General features: G+C 41.1%; 1 protein-coding gene across 2 annotated transcripts in view; it reads right to left on the bottom strand.

The window, feature by feature from the left end:
- Positions 1-18,649, bottom strand: part of PDE11A (phosphodiesterase 11A) — a 450,256-nt gene that overhangs the window by 160,263 nt on the left and 271,344 nt on the right. For both annotated transcript variants that reach the window (XM_051849396.2, XM_051849397.2), the window contains exon 10: positions 6,067-6,117. In XM_051849396.2, coding sequence (XP_051705356.2) covers positions 6,067-6,117 — 51 coding nt within the window. The remainder of the gene's footprint in view (positions 1-6,066; positions 6,118-18,649) is intronic.

The raw sequence follows: 18,649 nt of genomic DNA, 5'->3' as shown, positions 1-18,649 counted from the left end.
CAAACTCAACTGCCCTTTCTCTCTCTGCCTCGGGTCCATAGGGTTCATATTTTCTGGGCCTTCAAGTGTGGCACTTACAGAAAGCAGTGAATGTCGCTGTGCTAACTCAGGCAGCAGGGTAGGAGATGAGAGAAAGCCCTCGGGATGCACTCTTCCTCCCAGGGAAGGAGACATTCACTGTGACCTTCTGAGACAGCATCTTCATTTTGTTTCCATATGGCAAGAAGTGACAAATAGTGGTCGTTTAAGCTGATCTGCGGGGAGGGCAGGGTCACAGCTGGATGGATTTTGGTCAGGTGGGTCCTGGAAGGGTCCTCAGTCGGCAGCTGCCTCACTCAGCAGTATGAAAGGCCACTGGGCTTGCACCGTGCTCCCCCTCTCCAGAACCTTCAGTACTCAAGAGTGACAAAGTACCACCATTCTTTTTCTGATGTGGCATTTGATTAAGACACAAGTCATAAGGGGGACTAGACATGGGGACACCAATTGCTCCGCATATTTATGGATGCGTCCTGAGCTGTGCAAGCCGCGGGGCCCTGTCTGCTGCCTGTGAGCAGAAGATGCCCTTTTGGCTGCTGATGCAGCTGTTTCCTCTGCAGTCAATTTCCTGGGGGAGATTCAATAACTTTCCCTGATGATAAAAAAAAAAAAAACTCACATATTAAACTTGGAATAAATACTAAAGTTAAAACAACCCCCCCTAATTTAAGGGAGTAAGATAGAATAGGTTAGGTTTAAGATGATACCCCAATTCCATTTATACTGCTGCAAGGCCATCTTTAAACAACAGCTTTAGAAGTGGGAATGCAGTTGTTGATATTTCAGAAGGTAGCGTTTCAGGAGGGCAGTGAGACTGTAGAGAGACAAGAGAAAAGTCCCGTTGCCTATGTGGCACCTGGAGGCCCTGGGCCACACACACACACACACACACACACCTGGGTTGTGGGGTTGCCCCCTACTGATTAACGAGGGAACATGAGATTCCGGGCCTCTGACTGGCAGCCTTCCACAATGTCCTGCTCTACCTCCTGTCTCCCGCGCAGTCTGTGTTGTCTTAATTTTGTTAAAAGTCATGGAGTTACCCTTCTATATAGTGCATTCTCCCTCTGCACAAGCATGGCTTTTCCACGCTCGGCAAATAACGTGGGCAGAGCGGCGGCTAGTAAGTGCCCTTCCGCTAGGTTACTAAAGGAGCGCCCCCTGGAGGATCAGTCACGAAAAAGCATTTGCAACACTTGAGCCACCAAGGCAGACTAGACAGGCTGTCCTGAGGGCTGAAGCTTCTCATTGTACACACTGGACAAGCAAGGATCAACGTGCTTTCTCAAATCTAAATTTGTTTTGAAGTCTGGTAAATCACACTCCATTGCTTGGATTGCAGAGATTATAAGATCCTGTTTTCGATGCAACCATTCTAATTTTGGTCTGTGAATGACACATGGAGTACCATTCCATTTTATTTACTGTATCAGGATATTAATTTGTGGACCAGGAATTAACATGGAAAACTTGAACTATGTAAGAGGCAGACCTAACCGAAACACCCAACATGAGTTATTGGCCTTTAATTACTGAGGCAGTTACGATGCTGTAAATGAGTCCCTCTTTGATTGCAGCTGTAACCCATGCAGTTCTGAATTGAAGGGGTGATGATAGAAGATGGTAATATAACAGAAGAATGTCCATGAGTTGATTTTAATTGGTAAACTGGCTGTACATAGTGATAACTGTTTGGCTTGTCCACCACTTCGGAATCTAAGGAAAGGACATAAAATTACAGGAGCATATAATTGGTGTACTAAGCTCATTTTCTTATGTTATCACAGCTGGCATCTTCACATTATTAAAAGCCTTTAAACCAGCCTTCTTCAAAGAGATCTAATTGTCAATATGGTCTTTATACATTATTCCTGTTAGCACAGAGCTGAAGAGAGATAAATAGGCACTAAAATACGCATACATTTTCTATATACAACTTTCTTATTTCAAGTTCATGGAAGATCGGTAAAACCATAGATACTGGTTTGTTTATTTGATACCCTGGGCAATCAACTCATAAAAACAATTTATTAACATTTAATTCAACTCAGGATTTAAAAATTGTTAATTCATTAGCTCTAGGAAGTTCTGTGATATTTTTGTGTATAAATGATTTCACAAAAATGACAGTTTTCCTGAAATATAAATTATATATCAGAATCAAGAAAAATAAGCCCAAATTTTGACATTCTTAGGTGAGCAATTTGATGTTTTACCCTTATTCTGGCCAGACACTCCAGGGATACTTTTTTTTTTTTTTTTGACAGGCAGAGTTAGACAGTGAGAGAGAGAGAGAGACAGAGAGAAAGGTCTTCCTTCCGTTGGTTCACCCTCCAATGGCTGCTGCGGCCAGCACACCGTGCTGATCCAAAGCCAGGAGCCAGGTGCTTCCTCCTGGTCTCCCACGCGAGTGCAAGGTCCAAGGACCTGGGCCATCCTCCACTGCCCTGCCGGGCCACAGCAGAGAGCTGGACTGGAAGAGGAGCACCCGGGACAGAATCCGGCGCCGCAACCGGGACTAGAACCTGGGGTGCCGGCGCCGCAGGTGGAGGATTAGCCTACTGAGCCGCGCAGCTAGCCAGGGATACTTTTAGAAAGTATACTCTAATCCTATTCCTACCCACCACCACACATCCACCGAGATTTTTCCCAACAGGAAAAATGGGGTTATCAGAACAAAACCAAACAAAAACCCAAATAAGACCCTCCCAACTCATCTTAGAATACAGAAAGAAATCAACCAGATATGAGGAAGAGTAAGGTGGTATTATCCTAGCATTAATGGTTAATTTTTCTGTTTAAAAATATATTTGAAAGGCCCAGAAAAAGAGGGATGAACAAAGAGAGGTTGTTCCCTCTACTGCTTCACTCCACAGGCTGAAGCCGGAGCACAGAACTCAATCCGAGTCTCCCATGTGAGTGGCAGGGATCCAAGTATTTGAGCCGTCGTATGGTACCTCCCAGGGTGCACATTAGTGGGAAATGAATCAGAAGCAGGGCCAGGACTTAAACTCAGTTACTCTGATATGGGATGTGGGCATCCCAAGAGGTATCTTAACACCAAACATCTGATCCCAGTATGAATAGCTATTAAAGAGTTCCTACATTTCTTTAGGCCATGCTGCCTAGGAGTACCAATGGTAGTAAATTAAGAGTAATTAATGGTACATATCACATTCTCCAATATCATAAGATCCCCACCTCTCCTACTTATTTATGGGGGTCCACAGGTATGCCTTAACTATCTTTAAAATACGACTACTCAGCCTGCTCTTTCAGCTTCTGCTGGTCATGCTGGTAGGAGCATGCCTTTCCTCTGGTCCATAGTGATACTTCCTTCCATTGGGCCGCTGACTTCAGCTGTGAGGAGCAGACACTCCAGCCTCTTGTGTTACCCGGAGCATTTAATGCTAATGCACTGAAACTCTACTTAAGTCCATGCCTTTTGTATCCACTCATGATCTCAGCTGAGACTATGAATCCGTGGGAGGCAGAGGTAAGACACAAATCCAAGGGACAAATCTCATGTTGAACCTTGGAATCACCCAGATATTTGCTCAGAAGCCCTCTGAGTCCCTCGTGTAAGTAAACACATCTCGCAGGTCTCCCAGGCATTTCTGCACCCCAGATGTGGTGCAGCTTGTACTTCCACTATGGTCTGCATTATGTACATATATATTTGACCTCCAGAGTTTTTTCAGCACTAAATGATGAAAACAACTTCTGTCCTGATTCTGGCTTAATCTCCGAATCCTTGATTATATATTATATATTATACATATTGAGTATAACCCAATACACTGGGACTCAGCATCCTTTAACCTGTGAAATCTCATGGGTAATTATGATCCAGATTTCAAATCACCACACACATTAAAAATTCTTTTTCGTTTACTATCCGTGTTTTAAAAAATTACTGCAAGCAGGTAGAAGAGGATTACAATATAGTTGAATGCAAACATGATTTGTCTATATATATTGGTTAAAATGAAGCATTTATTCACTGGTATTTAGCTATAATGTTAGGAAACAGCCATCACACACACTCCAGTCTGGAATTTCAATAAATGTTTTTCACTGTCTATATGCAGGATTATTTTAAGCCCACTACATTTTAATGTTATTGCCACAGCTACAACAGACATCATCTACCAATTATGATAATGTTTTATTTACTTTATATACCAAGAAAAAGCCATTTGGTTAAAAGTATGTACTATATCTCAATTACATTCTAATATGATACTAGCTAATATCTTTTAGGTTAAAACCCAGAATAAATCAGTTAATAATCTTGATAAAATTTTAAGATGAAATAACCCTCCATTCTCAAATTTAAATAATTCATATTTTTAGATGTTGGTTGAGCTAACAATAGAAAAAACATAGCACATTCTAGGATAATGGGATTTTCCTTCCTCTAAGCAAAGAATTAAGCTTGTGTGTAGGTCAGTAACCTTCAGAAAGCAGACAGGTATAGAGTCTGGCATGTGATGGCTCTGGTCAGGCCACATTAAGCAGCTCTGGCAATCGCATTTACCATTGAGAGCTTTGATATTTTTCTCCTCATCTACCCTTTCCCTTCCTTTTTTTTTTCTTACAGTTTATTAATTTATATTTATTTGAAAGGCAGAAAGACAAGAAGAGATTTTTCCATCCTCTGGCTTACTCCCCAAATGCCTGCAACAACCAGGGCTGGTAGAAACTCCCTTTGGTCTACCACATGGGTGACAGGAACCCAAGTACTTGGGCTGTCAGCAGCTGCCTCCCAGGCGCACTAGCAGGAAGCTGGATTGGAAACAGAGGTAGGACTGGAACTGAGACCCTCTGCTAGGGGATGCAAGCATCCCAAGTGGTGGCTCAACACGCTCTACCACAATGCTGGCCCCCAAATATTTCTTGAATGTTACTATATTCCTAGAACCAAAAGAGGCAGTAGAGATGGAGCAGTAAACAAAACATACTAAAAATCCTGCCCCAAGGGAGCGCACATTCTAGTTGATAGGCAGGATGTCAGCCTCCACAACACATGTGTTCTGACTGCTGGGGTTTGGGTTGCTCTTCTCCTTCCTCTGCTGTCAGCTGTCATCTCTGGCTAGCACCAAGTTGCTCCTTTAGATCTGGGTTACATGACAGGTCTTTTCCCTATGCATCTCTCTCTCAACAAAAATCCACGTCCCCAGAGCTGGCTCCCAAGCAGCTCATCACATGTCCATGGTGGATACTCTGCTTCTTGCCCTTCTGAGGAGTTCTCCTAGCCCTTCTCGATGTTTGGGATTTTCCTTTGTTGCCTTTCATTGTTCATGTGACTTAGTTTTCATGGCCTCATTCAATTATTAGGTTCAAAGGTTTCTATGCCTTTTTTCTCCCCCTGGGAAACTGAATGCATTTACATGCAAATGAGATGCTTGGGAGAACAGCCACCACCAAGTGATATTATATACTAATATTACAATATAAAATATAATCCTTTTCTTTTTCCTGCTAATTCCCTGAATCTCTTTAGAAGCTTAAAAATGCAGCCACCAAAGCTTTCAAAAAGGAAGAAAATGTTTTCCTACTTTCCTGGTTTTTGACCATGGCTAAAAACTTCCTGATGGGAGAATAGGGAGACAAGCAAGAATGCTGAAATGCAATTAAAAGAATGGTGGTGACCAAGGAGAAAAGGAATATCAAAAATTTATTCACACAGACTCATTGGATGTTGAAGCTTGGAGGGAGTCAGTCACCTTGAGTGCCAGTTAGAGATAAAACCCACACCAAAACCAGGTGTCTCAATTCTCACCAAGTCACACAATTTTTTTTTTCTGAAATCCTCCTGCGTATTTAACAAATGGGAAGAAATACTCATTTATTTGATCATAACAGGGCCACTGCCTCTTCCTCTCTAAAACTGAAATATCCAAATGCACCTTTGCCAACTCTCAATGACAATGACTAATTCTATAGAGGGAAGTCAAAAAAGGGCAGAGGGGCCAGGGCAACTCTAATTTTATGCACCAATAGGGCAAATATTTCTTTTCTTACCTTGAACTTGTCAACTTCAGCTTTTGAACATGTCGCATGGTATGATAGCACCTGATTCAGAAGAAAAGAAAAAGAACTTCAAAAACTAGACTTGATGATATTTTCTGAAATTCTACTGGCTTAAGAATAAGCTTTGCTTATGTATATGGCCTTGATACAATGGCGGATCTTAACATATGGCAAGAAATTTCTAATAGTCTATGACACAGATCATTTATTAACGGTTATTTTATATGCTTTTATATGTTTCTTTCTTTTCCTTTTTCCTCCTCCCTAGAACGTAGCTGTAAAGCTGTAAAAATCTGGTGTCTGTGAGGGGACAATCTGGGGTGTAAATGCAGCTGGGTATGGATGGTAGAGCAGAAAGGGAAAGAGAAAGGCCCCCAACCTTGGGGCAAATAAATACATTTGCTTAAGCCAGTTAAGGCACACGTACACACATATGCACACGCGTATTAATACCAGATCCATTCTTAATCTAGACAAATCTCAAACAAATAAGCTTAGGAAGTGCTAAATCCCTTTTCACCTACCAACCTCAGAGAGTCAGTTCAGCTCTGAAAGTAAAGTAACGTGTTTTATCATGTTAAAATCAGCATTTCCTATACCTAATTAGATTTGAACTCCCTTTTATGTAGTCTAGTAATCTAGTAATGCATCACCTAATAACATATCGGCCAAGAACTTTAAGAAATGCTGACTTAGGACATGCACCAGCACTGTCCCTGGTGTTCGAACACAGTTATTTTGAGTTGGGCTGGCAGGGCTCCTGCCCTGCAGAGACCTGGGAGTAATTTCCTTGGTCCTCATTTGTAAGATGGCATAATAACAGTAATCCACAGACACCTCACACAGTAATCTGTCCCTGAAAATCAGACGGTCCACTGAGACACTGATAGGAGGCCTGTTTTCCACAGTTTTAATCGGAAAAGATTATAATGCACTGGAAGATCGGCAACTTCCTAAAACTGAACTGAATTACAGGAAAAATTCATAAGTCTATATAAAACAAACATTATAGGTTAGGTTATAAATTGTTTATAACAATTTTATTATCATAATTAATATAATTGTTAACAAAACGTTTCTTTGAATTAAGTGATATCGTTTTCCATTTGTAAACACTTTCCTCATTGACTATTTTTTTCCATAGTTTTCTCAACAATTTTTTTTATCTTTGGAAAGGGACTCACAAAAATGTTGTACAAAGAGATAAGTATGTTCTTTGAGATTTGGTTGTTAAGAATGATGAGATTTTTCTACTTGGAAATGGGGATTTCTATAGGTTGGGTCTGTACTTAACAGAGTTCTTAGGAACATTAAATGCAATAAAACATGTTTAATACCTGGCACAAAAATAATCAACTTACACTTATTGTACTGATAGTCAATTAAAATTATATCATAAAAATATTTGGCAGAGTCTCATGTCATCATATTATTATATTCATTTTTCTTATTATTAAAAAGTATTTTCAATACAAACATAACTAAAAGGAGTTAAACTTTAATTTGGTAAACTTTAATTTGGCTGTCATATTCTTAGAATTTCTTACTGTTTACAAGTCTCTTTTTTCAGATCCAATATTCAAAATATATCTTTATTGTCCTTAAAACAAATTTGAAGAGTGATTCCTGGAGGCTGGGAGGGGTGGGTAGGGGTGATACAGTTTGGATAATGGCTATCCAATCAGAGTTATATTGAAGGAATAAGCTCCTGTTTTACAAGGCATACTTGCATGACTATAGTTCAAAATAACCTATTATGTATTTTATGAGCATGTGCAGTAGGGGAGGTCCAGAGCTCTAATAATAAAGTAATGTCAAGGAAGAGGAAATGTTGTCTATCCTGATTAGACTAGTACACACTGTATACATGTATTGATTGTCACACTGTGGTCCATAATCACATATAGTTGGTGTTAGTAAAAAAAACACACCAACAAAATCTACCTAAATCATGCACCTCTTAAAAAATTCCACAAAAACTGAAGCTACAATTCAAAATCTCTGCCACCAGGTGAGGCTTAGCCAGGTTTCTAATATGTGAAGGACCCTTTGTCCCTCATTCTGCTCCTCCTGGTTTAATTCAACTTTTCCCATGTCCTTTATTATTTTAAAAAGCCATTAACTCTACTAAATTGAAATCAATTTGAATCAATGAAGCAGGTAGTTATTATGGATTAAGACATTCTTCACATTCAAAATAAGTTTCTTTTGCTTATTACTAAGTTGTAGGAGTTCTTTGTATATTTTGGATTCAAGTCCTTTGACAAATGTCTATTTCATAAATACTACATCCCAGTTTGTAGCTTGCTTATATTTCATCTTTTAATGTATCTTAACAAACAGAGGTTTTAAGTTTGATGAAATATTTGCCATTTTTAAAAAAGATTTATTTATTTGAAAGGCAGGGTTACAAAGAGAGAGAGAGAGAGAGAGAGAGAGAGAGAGAGACCTTGCATCCACTGGATCACTCCCCAGATGACTGCAATGGATGGGGGTCCAATCTGAAGCCAGAATCCAGGAGCTTCTTTTGAGTCTCCTACATGGGTGGCAGGGGCTCAAGGACCTGGACAATCTTGCCCCTTCCGCTGCTTTCCCAGGCAGATCAGCAGGGAGATGGATCAGAAGTGGAGCAGTTGGGACTCAAACTGGGACCCATAGGCGTGCCAGTGTCACAGGAGGCAGCTTTATCCACTATCCCAAAACGCTGGCCCCTAATTTGTCAATTTTTAAAATTGCTTTTGCTTCATGTACCATTTCTATGAAATTTTCCCTATCTCCAAATTATAAATACATATCTTATGCTGTTTTCTAGAAGATTGAAATCTGAAAGTTTTCTCTTTTGTTTTTAAGTGTATGATTAGTCAGAAATTAAATCCATATATATAGTGTAAGATTAAGGCCTAATGAAAACAAATGCCTTGGTTGCTTTTGATTTCTATAGCTTGGAGTCAAAGCCCTGGGGAGTTTATCCTGAGGATTTAAGCCTCTCTGCTGCCTCATTTATTCAGTGTTTAGGAATCTATTCATCCTATCTAACTATACAAAGTTAATGATAAAAGGAGTTTTGATTTTGTCTTTTAAAAATGACTTATTTAGTTGAAAGACAGACAGATCTGGGTCCTGGTGGGGGAGACAGAGAGATCTCCCATCTGGTGGTTCACTACCCAAATGCCCCCAAGTGCCAGGATTGCACTAGGCCAAAGTCAAGAGTCAGAAACTAAATCCAGGTGTCCCAGGTGCATGGCAGGAACCTAACTACCTGAAATGCCTTGGAAGGTGTGCATTAGCAGGATGCTGGAATTGGAAGCAGAGCTGGGACTTGAACCCAGGCACTCTGATATAGGATATACATTTCCAAGTGGTATCTTAACTGCTACGCCAAATACCCATCCCTGGTTTTAGTGTTTGAATTTTCTTCTGTGAGTTCCTGTTTCTTTTTTGTAGGACTCAGAACCAGGAAGGGAGCAGGGAGTAGAAGTGTGGCCTGGCTGAATAATCTCTGGATCACTAGCCTCATGGGGATGAGGACAGATGAGTCATCACCAGCTAATAAGAGTACATTGTTCTGCAGGAATGTGCCCTTTTGGTAAATCACAGTCTGGGAGGATGGTAGCACTGTCCCCTCAAAGAATAGCTGGAAAAATGAATATGCTTGAGGAGCAGATTCCTTAAGACAAGGAGATCTCTGACTCTTGCTAAATAATACTTTAATTTTCTCTTCCCAGGCATTTCTTGGTCCTAAAGCATTTCCTAAGATGCATTCAGCAAGGTGATGGTGCCTTACTGCCCCAGTTTACCTCCAGCGTTTGCTTTATTCACAGAGCACAACCATGAGAACCTGGTAACATCTGTACTCCTTTCATGCTATCAAATTAGCCACTGTGCGATTCTGACTAGATATAAATATGCATTAGTGATTTTGCTTTGTGCCCAGCTTCTTCTTGTTGAAAAGACTGATCAAATGTGATTGCTCACTAATTTTAACAAGCTCCTACACATGCTATTGAGGTCACACAGGACTTCATCATTGATCATGTCCTCTTTACTATTCAATCTTGATCATTTTTGGTTCTGCTCTCATCATTCCACTGAAACAGCTTATGTCAAGGTTCTTTTTCTTTTTTACAAAATCCAGTGACAAATCTGCAATGCCTTTTGTAGCAAAACTGAACCAAGAAGACTCTCCTCCTGTTTTGACAAGTTCTTCACTTGGCTTTCATGGCTCCATACTTGCTATGGTTTGGATGTGGTTTGTTCCTCCCCAGCGGTTCATGTGTTGGAAGCTGGGCCCCGAGTGTTGCATATTTGGAGGTACTGGAACTTCTTTTATGTTTTTTTACAGGCAGAGTTAGACAGTGAGAGAGAGAGAGAGAGAGAGAGAGGGAAAGGTCTTCCTTCCGTTGGTTCACCCCCCGAATGGCTGCTACGGCCAGCGCACTGCACCGATTCGAAGCCAAGAGCCAGGTGCTTCCTCCTGGTCTCCCATGCAGGTGGAGGGCCCACGCACTTGGGTCATCCTCCACTGCCTTCCCGGGCCACAGCAGAGAGCTGGACTGGAAGAGGAGCAACCGGGACAGAATCTGGTGCCCCAACCGGGACTAGAACCTGGGGTGCCAGCGCCGCAGGTGGAGGATTAGGCTAGTGAGCCGAAGCGCCGGCCAGTACTGGAGCTTTTAAGAGGTGGGGTCTAGTGGAAGGTAATTAGGACATGGGGGAATTGCCTTTGGAAGGGATTAATGTAGATATTGTGAGACTGGATTAGTTCTAGTGAAAATGGATTGTTCTAAGGGAACCTGGTACATATCCCAAGTCTTTCTTCCGCACTTGACACTAGCCCCTTCAGCAATGCTCTCCCGTCATCATGATGTCATCTCTGTGTTGTAATATAGCCAGCAGGTCTTCATTACAGCCAAGAAGATGCCCACTAAATGCTGTTCAACTATGTGCTAAATGAACCTTTTTTTCTTTATAAAATTATCAGCCTCAGATATATCATTTCATAATACCAACACTATTTTGCTTCTTACCCTATTTCTCTGGCTATTCTTTACCTGTTTTCTTTGTTGGCTCACTTATCTTAACTCTAAGTGTTGAAATTTTCTAGGGTCAGTCTTTTGTTCAGTGATATCATCTATTCCTGTAGCTTTATACACCACCTACATATTAACAACTTCCAAATTTAGTCATAAACTTTCATTTATCTTTAAATTCATACATCCAACTGCCTATGTTACTAGTTGCTACTTGACTGGATCATTAGCATCTTAAATTTGACATGTCTAAATATATGTGTTGATTTTCCCACATGTGGTTAGCAGATAAGGCCCTCACAATGTCCATGTCTAATTCATGGAATCTGTGAATCTGTTACATTACACAGCAAGGAGTAACCATAACTGCACATGGACTATACCACAAATGGGATGATCTGAGGGGATTTTATAAGTGTAAGAAGGAGGCAGGAGAATCAGAATTGGTGATGCAACATGAGAAACCAGTTATCCAGTCATTGCCAAAACTGAAGATAGAAGGGGCCATGAGTCAAGGATGCAGGTGTGCTCTTGAAGCCAGAAAAGGCAAGGACATGAATTGTCCCTTTGAACCTACAGAAAAACAAAGCCTTGCCTACCCCTTGATTTTAGCCCATTTTAGAGTCTGATTCCCCCAAATTGTGAAATAACAAGTGTGTATTGTTTTAATCAACTAAAGTGGTGGTCATTTGTTACAATAGCAATAGGAAACTGACAGACCACCCAAACTGTTTCTCTCCCAGCCTTCCCCAATTCGGTAAATGGCACTCCATGCAATCAGTTGTTTAAACTAGAAATATGAAGACTAGCCTTGATTTTCTTCCTTCATTTTCTCACAATTAATCATTCAGAAGGACACATCATTTCCACTCCCATATTTTAACCTTTTTTCACCATCATGATTGCTATACAAGTCCAGTCCAACATTTGTGGGGAGCAACTCGGACTAGACTAAGTTACTGGAATTAAGACTTATTCTATGCATCTGCTCTCCCACAATATGGCGCTGGGAGAGAAGAAAACAGCTTCTACACAGCTGCCTCCAGTTCAGCCAATAAACTGTAGGACTTGCTCCTGATTGGAGGAGAGCAGTGTACTCGGCGTGTGGGCAGCCGAGTTGGGATTGGCGGAGGAGGACTATAAAGGAGGAGAGAGACGGCATACACCAGGAACATCTAAGGGGAACATCTAAGGGGAACACCTGTGCAGCCCCCGAGAGAGCCGGCCGGCGGTGTGCCGCTCCCCCGCGGAAGTGGGGAATGTGGCAGGGGGAACTGCCCTTCCACGGAGGTGGAAGGGAAGGTAGCCAACCCGGGAAGAACCAGCAGCAAACCCGGGGAGGGCCGAGCAGACGAAAGAACAGCGCAGGGTCCTGTGTCGTTCCTCCATGAAGAGGGGGAGCGACAAACATTGTTTTCACCTGGTCTCCAGCAATGATCCCTCCGTTTTTATTCTAGCTCCCTCCAATCTCTTTGGCATATGTCAGCCAGAGGGATCCCACAAAGCAGAAACCAGATCATGCCATCCCCATGCTGAAACCCCATCAAGGGCTTTCAGTGGTCTCTGAGATTAAATCAAGTCTCAGACAGTGACCTGAGTGGTCCTGTACCACCTGGCCACTGGCCTTCTCTCAACCACACTTACTGCTTCTGTGCCCTCTTCTTCACATTCTAGCCACCCTCTCACTTCTCTTTGATTCTTCTATATGCCAATTTCTTTGCTACATTGGAGCCTCCTCCACCCTCATCACCTGGCTGGTATCATCTTCAAAAATTAGAAATTAGGTTCAATGTCATATCTCCATGAAGTTTTCCCAGCAGCCATGAGAACCCCATCCCCACCCTTCTCTCCCTTCTCTCTCTCTCTCTCTCTCTCACACACACACACAAACACACACACAAATATACACACACAGAGTCTTCTCTGGGTTAACAGACTCTTTCCTTCACACCTGTCATCATTTCAACAGAAGTTATTTATCAGCTGGTTCACTGCCAGCTTCACCTATAGGCACCATGAGGGCACGGACTTGGTCTACTTTTGGTCATCAATGTCTAAACTAAGCTTGGGAGTATGCTTGATTCTTAGTTGGAACTCAATATACTTGGTGAAGCAAAGAATAAAAAGGAAAATGATCTTATATGAAAAAAAAAATAAAAAAACCAGAATCTGGGGGACAATGTTGTACTGTAGAAGGTAAAGTCCCCACCTGCAATGCCAGTATCCCATGGCCACTGGTTCATGTCCTGCTGTTCCACTTATCCAGCTCCCTGCTTATGCACCTGGGAAAGCAGTGGAAGATGGCCCAAGTGATTGGGCCCCTGCCACCTACGTGGGAGACCTGGAAGAAGCTCCTGGCTCCTGACTTTGGCCTTGCCCAGCTCTGGCTGTTGTGGCTATTTGGGGAGTGAACCAGTGGATGTAAAATTTATCTCTCCTCTATCTCTGTCTTGCAAACAAATAAATAAATCTTTTTAAAAAAGATGCTCTTTCTTTCCAACATGGCTCATTGCTTCTATGATTACTGAACAGAATGGGCATCTTTTCCTCAATGAAATCACAATATGTCTTAGATGTCAGCATAAACTGAGCAGAGTCAGTAAGGTTGCCAGGTTAAGCAAAAAAAAAAAAAAAAAAAAAAACCACAGCATGCACAGTTTAATGGGGAATTTTAGATGAGCGATAAACACTTGTACTATTTGGGACATATTTACACTAAAAATGTGACATCATTTATCTGGATGTCCTGTGCTTTATCTGGCACGCTACTTTTACTTGCTCTAAATTATGAAGACTGGTGGTAAATCTGGAGAATGCTAAACCATCCTACAAGACACTCATGTTTTTCTCTTCACTGCCAGCCCATATCTCCCAGTGACTTTTCCTCTATAATATTTAATCTGGAAAGTTAACAAATGTCTCAAGTAAGGAATGTTTTCAGCAATGCTATTGTTATGAGATGAACTGAGCTTCCCTCCCCTCCAAATTCATTTGCTTAATTCCTAACCTTCAGAACCTCAGAATGTGGCTATATTTGGAGCTAGGATCTTTACAGGGATAATTGAGGTAAAATGAGGTCATATGGGTGGGCCCTGCCTAATCCAGAATGACCAGTGTCCTTGTGGTGAGAAGAGATTAGGACATGGACGGCACACAAAGAAGTGACCATGTAAGGACACAGCAAGAAGATGGCCATCTAAAAGCAATGAGAGAAGCATCTGAAGAAACCAAGACTTCTGACATCTCAGTATTGGACTTCTAGTCTCCATAACTGTGAGGAGAGAAATATCTCTTCTATAAGGCACCCAGTTTGTGGTATTTGGTTATAATATAGCAGCACTAGCAAACTAACTGTGCTAATAATCCCACTAACCTAAGACCTGTGACTGAATTATTGATATCGTCAGAGGAACTATAACAGCAGTAACTCCTGATTATGTTTAGCATAGACAAACAAAATAAAATCTTTACTGTTTATATATATATATGTGTGTGTATGTGTATTATATGTATATGTAATATTGCTTGGCATAGCTAATGATTAAAAATCAGACAATCTTCTATAGTTAAGAATAAAACAATAAACTAATCATATTTTGAAACCACTTTGTCAAAATGTCTTGGACAAGTTAAAGTTTCCTCCACAATTCCAGATGACACTAATTTTATACATTATTTGAATTTCCTGAGCTTTCTGTTTGATAACAAGCATCCAGGTAACCATAAATTTTTGGATAATAATATCTTTGATCAGGTAAAATAGCTTTAATTGAATGTGTCATAATAGTTTTGAAGAAAAGCATTTGCAAACTGTAATTATTTATACTCAAATTCTTCCTCTATAAGAAACTTTGTTAGGTTCTGAGAGTTTAGTCATAACATACACACCAGTTAATTTCTTTGACAGCTAAATAAAATTTGTATAAGGCTTTCATACAAAAGTAAACAGTTAACTCACAGAACACTTGACAAACATTAAACTTTCACAAGGAAATTTCTATACCAGATAGATTTATCTTTTGTGTTGGTATTAACTTAGGAAATATTTCAAAGTTATAATGAGTGACTCAGTTTTGTTGGTGAGATCTAGCTTTAAAATATTTACGGTTTCTAAAATAAATCTCTATTTGTAAAGCAATACCAACTTGAATTAACTTTTGGATTGAACTTGGTCCTAGCAAAACACAACAAAACAAAGCAGTAAGATAAAGCGATTATCAGACTCGGGAAAGACAGAAGAAAGATATCATGGTTTTGTGTCGAGTATGCACAGCAGGAAAAGACAACTAACTGTATTTCAAAAGAAAAACCATGAGCAGAGCTATGAAACAGAACCCTTGTATCGAACTTTGCTGTCAGCCATATGTAGTTCAAGAGTACAGCCACTTGCTTGTCTTGCAATCCCAGGAACTGGCCCTGAGTAGTTGAGGGCAGATATCCCACACCAATCATTTTGAATGTTAATTTATTATGGATCTGGTTAGCCATTTGCTTCTGAAATGAGAAATGGACTGTCGCTCCCCCTCTTCGTGGAGGAACGACACAGGACCCTGCGCTGTTCTTTCGTCTGCTCGGCCCTCCCCGGGTTTGCTGCTGGTTCTTCCCGGGTTGGCTACTATCCCTTCCACCTCCGTGGAAGGGCAGTTCCCCCTGGCCACATTCCCCACTTCCGCAGGGGAGCGGCACACCGCCGGCCGGCTCGTCTCGGGGGCTGCACAGGTGTTCCTTCAGCTAGATGTTCCCCATAGATGTTCCCGGTGCATGCCGTCTCTCTCCTCCTTTATAGTCCTCCTCTGCCAATCCTAACTCGGCTGCCCACACGCCGAATACGCTGCTCTCCTCCAATCAGGAGCAAGTCCTACAGTTTATTGGCTGAACTGGAGGCAGCTGTGTAGAAGCTGTTTACTTCTCTCCCAGCGCCATACTGTGGGAGAGCAGATGCATAGAATAAGTCTTAATTCCAGTAACTCAGTCTAGTCCGGTTTGCTCCCCACAATGGACCATTTCAGAAACTGGTGGAGAGGAGAACAAACATAAAGAGCTCCTTGAGGGCCCAGACTGACTGTCTCAGGCAGAAAAGGGCTACATCGATATTTACTGATATGTTTAAGGCTCTGGTGGCAAAGTGCCACTTGGTGACACTTGGAAAATAAACTGACATAAGATTGAAGCCAAGCTGATCTGAAGTAGAATTCCAAATAATTTATACTGATGAGTTCCAAAGAAATAAAGAACTTTTGCTATCAGCACTATTAATCTAGCAAAACAACAAACAAAAAACCCACAAGGCATGTAAAGCCATTTCACTTGGCATGGCCTGACTGAAGTGTCTTCTAGTTGTGTAAAGAGTCATCATCTTAGCAAGATGATGAAAATGACAACTGGTACCTTATGCACTTGCCAGAGGATAACAACAGTGCAACTACATCCAAATTATTATCTACAACAGATTAAGAAGAACATACATCCTTTGACAAGTCTATTAGAGATGCAGTGTACCTTCTCCTTGACTCCAGGTGGAATCTGTGACTGCTTCACCAATGACATAATATATGAGTGTGCTGCTATGCCAGTAGGGCTGAACCTAGGGCATGAGAGACCAGAAGCTTCTACATCCTTGTTCCTGAAAATTTCTGTTATAGCCACAAATCACTGTGTATGATGTTCATTGACCTCATTGAGAAAACTGAATGATAAAACACTGAGTGGAGGGCACCACGAAGCCATACATGTGACTGAGTGAAGACACCAGTCTGAAAGGGATCCTCTAGTCCCAAGCATCCCAACTGATACCACATAAACCAGATAAACCACTTATCCTAGTTCTTCTGGAATTCCTGGCCCATAACATCATGTGCAAATAAAACAGCTCAGTGTTTTAAGCCACAAAACTTCCAGATAATTAAGGGCAAAAAAACAAATAACAGGTCACCAACATTCAACTGAGACTTGCCACCCTAGCCATTCACAGATTTTCCTAAGTAAGTATCAACTTAAGCTTCCTTGACTTTGAGAATCTCCACTTCTAACCCAGATTCCAGTTAATATTCATCCTGGGAGGAAGAATTGATGACTCAAGTATTTGGGTATCTGCCACTCATGTGGGAGACCCAGATTGAGTTCCTGATTCCTGAATTCTGCTTTTGTCCAGCCCTGGCTGATGTGTGCATTTGGAGAGTTAACCAGTGGGTAGGAGCTCTTTCTGTTCCTCTGCCTCTTATAAATAAATAAATAAATAATGTTTAAAAATGGAAACACAAAACTGCTATGAAATTAGTTTCTGTGAATATCATTTAAGAGCCCCTTCACTTTGGAAAGCCATCTGAATAAGACACTGTTTAAAATTACATAATTGCACAAGTCAATTATACCATGATACTTTTCCTGACATAGAAATCAGCTTTCATCCTTTGAATTGTTATTGGCTTGCAGTATAACCTTGTCATTTGGTCATCTACAGTGGTCAGTACTAGTATTTGATTTTGTTTATGTGGGTTTATTGTTTTATGGATTATCTATAGTAATTCTTAAAGCAGACTTGTGGTGGAATGAGAAGGCCAGGCCAAGATGGCTGCTGGCAACAGAAACTGCCTGGCAACAGGCTGTGATTGGATGGCTTCGGAAACCACATGACAACAGAGCCTGACTGGCAACAGGCTGTGATTGGATGGCTTCAGAAACTGCCTGGCAACAGGCTATGATTGGTTAGGGCATAAACCTCCCCTTGACCAAATTGGCTGCCTTGGCTATATACGCTGCTGTACTAACTGAAATAAATGAGTCTGCAGGCTGCTTGCCTCTGGCCTGCTTTCACCTGGCTCCTGGGATCTGTGTGGTGACTCTGCGCCTCTTGCCCCCACCATGCTCCTCCTCTCAGAACAAATCCACCTCAACATGGATTATCTATGGTAATTCCTAAGGCAGACTATTTTCCTTTATTCAATAATGTTGTTTTCTTACTTTGTCACCACTTAATATGCCCACACTGGTAAGCAGTCTAGCTTGGTTTTTGGGTGTAGGGTTTTGGTAATGGGCTGCCTGGAGTCCATAATCCTGGCTCCACCAGCCCTGTACATTGGCCAAATTAACTCTCAGCTTCCTTATTGGTAGAAGATAAGAAATAACTATATTTTCCAATCACATTTCACTAGCCAGAGCAAGTTATAAGAGTTCCATCCAACTGCAAGGGATTGAGGAAGTATCATCCTGACATGCACTCAGGATTACCACGTAATAAGCTCTAATGGTTGGCACAATGTGTTGGGCAATCAGATAGTAAGTTTGTAAATAGTAAATATTAGAATTGTGTTTAAAACCAGAGAACATGAGCCCAGAGTATGAACTCTAATATATTAGTGGTAGTTTATTCAACTTTGTCTGTTTCCTGATTTTCTTCTGTGTTTCAGTTTTGTAGATAGAGTTTCCAAATAAATGAATCATGGTATATACTTATTAAATATTACTTAATTTTAATACATGTTAAAATAAAAGAGTATATCAAAAATGGATGAAAAGTAGAATTAAAAGGTAAGCTTATTTTGTTG

The sequence above is a fragment of the Oryctolagus cuniculus genome, chromosome 3 (genome assembly GCF_964237555.1).
Source record: "Oryctolagus cuniculus chromosome 3, mOryCun1.1, whole genome shotgun sequence".
In the NCBI taxonomy this organism is placed as follows: Eukaryota; Metazoa; Chordata; class Mammalia; order Lagomorpha; family Leporidae; genus Oryctolagus; species Oryctolagus cuniculus.
This window is presented reverse-complemented; position numbering and strand designations above follow the sequence as displayed.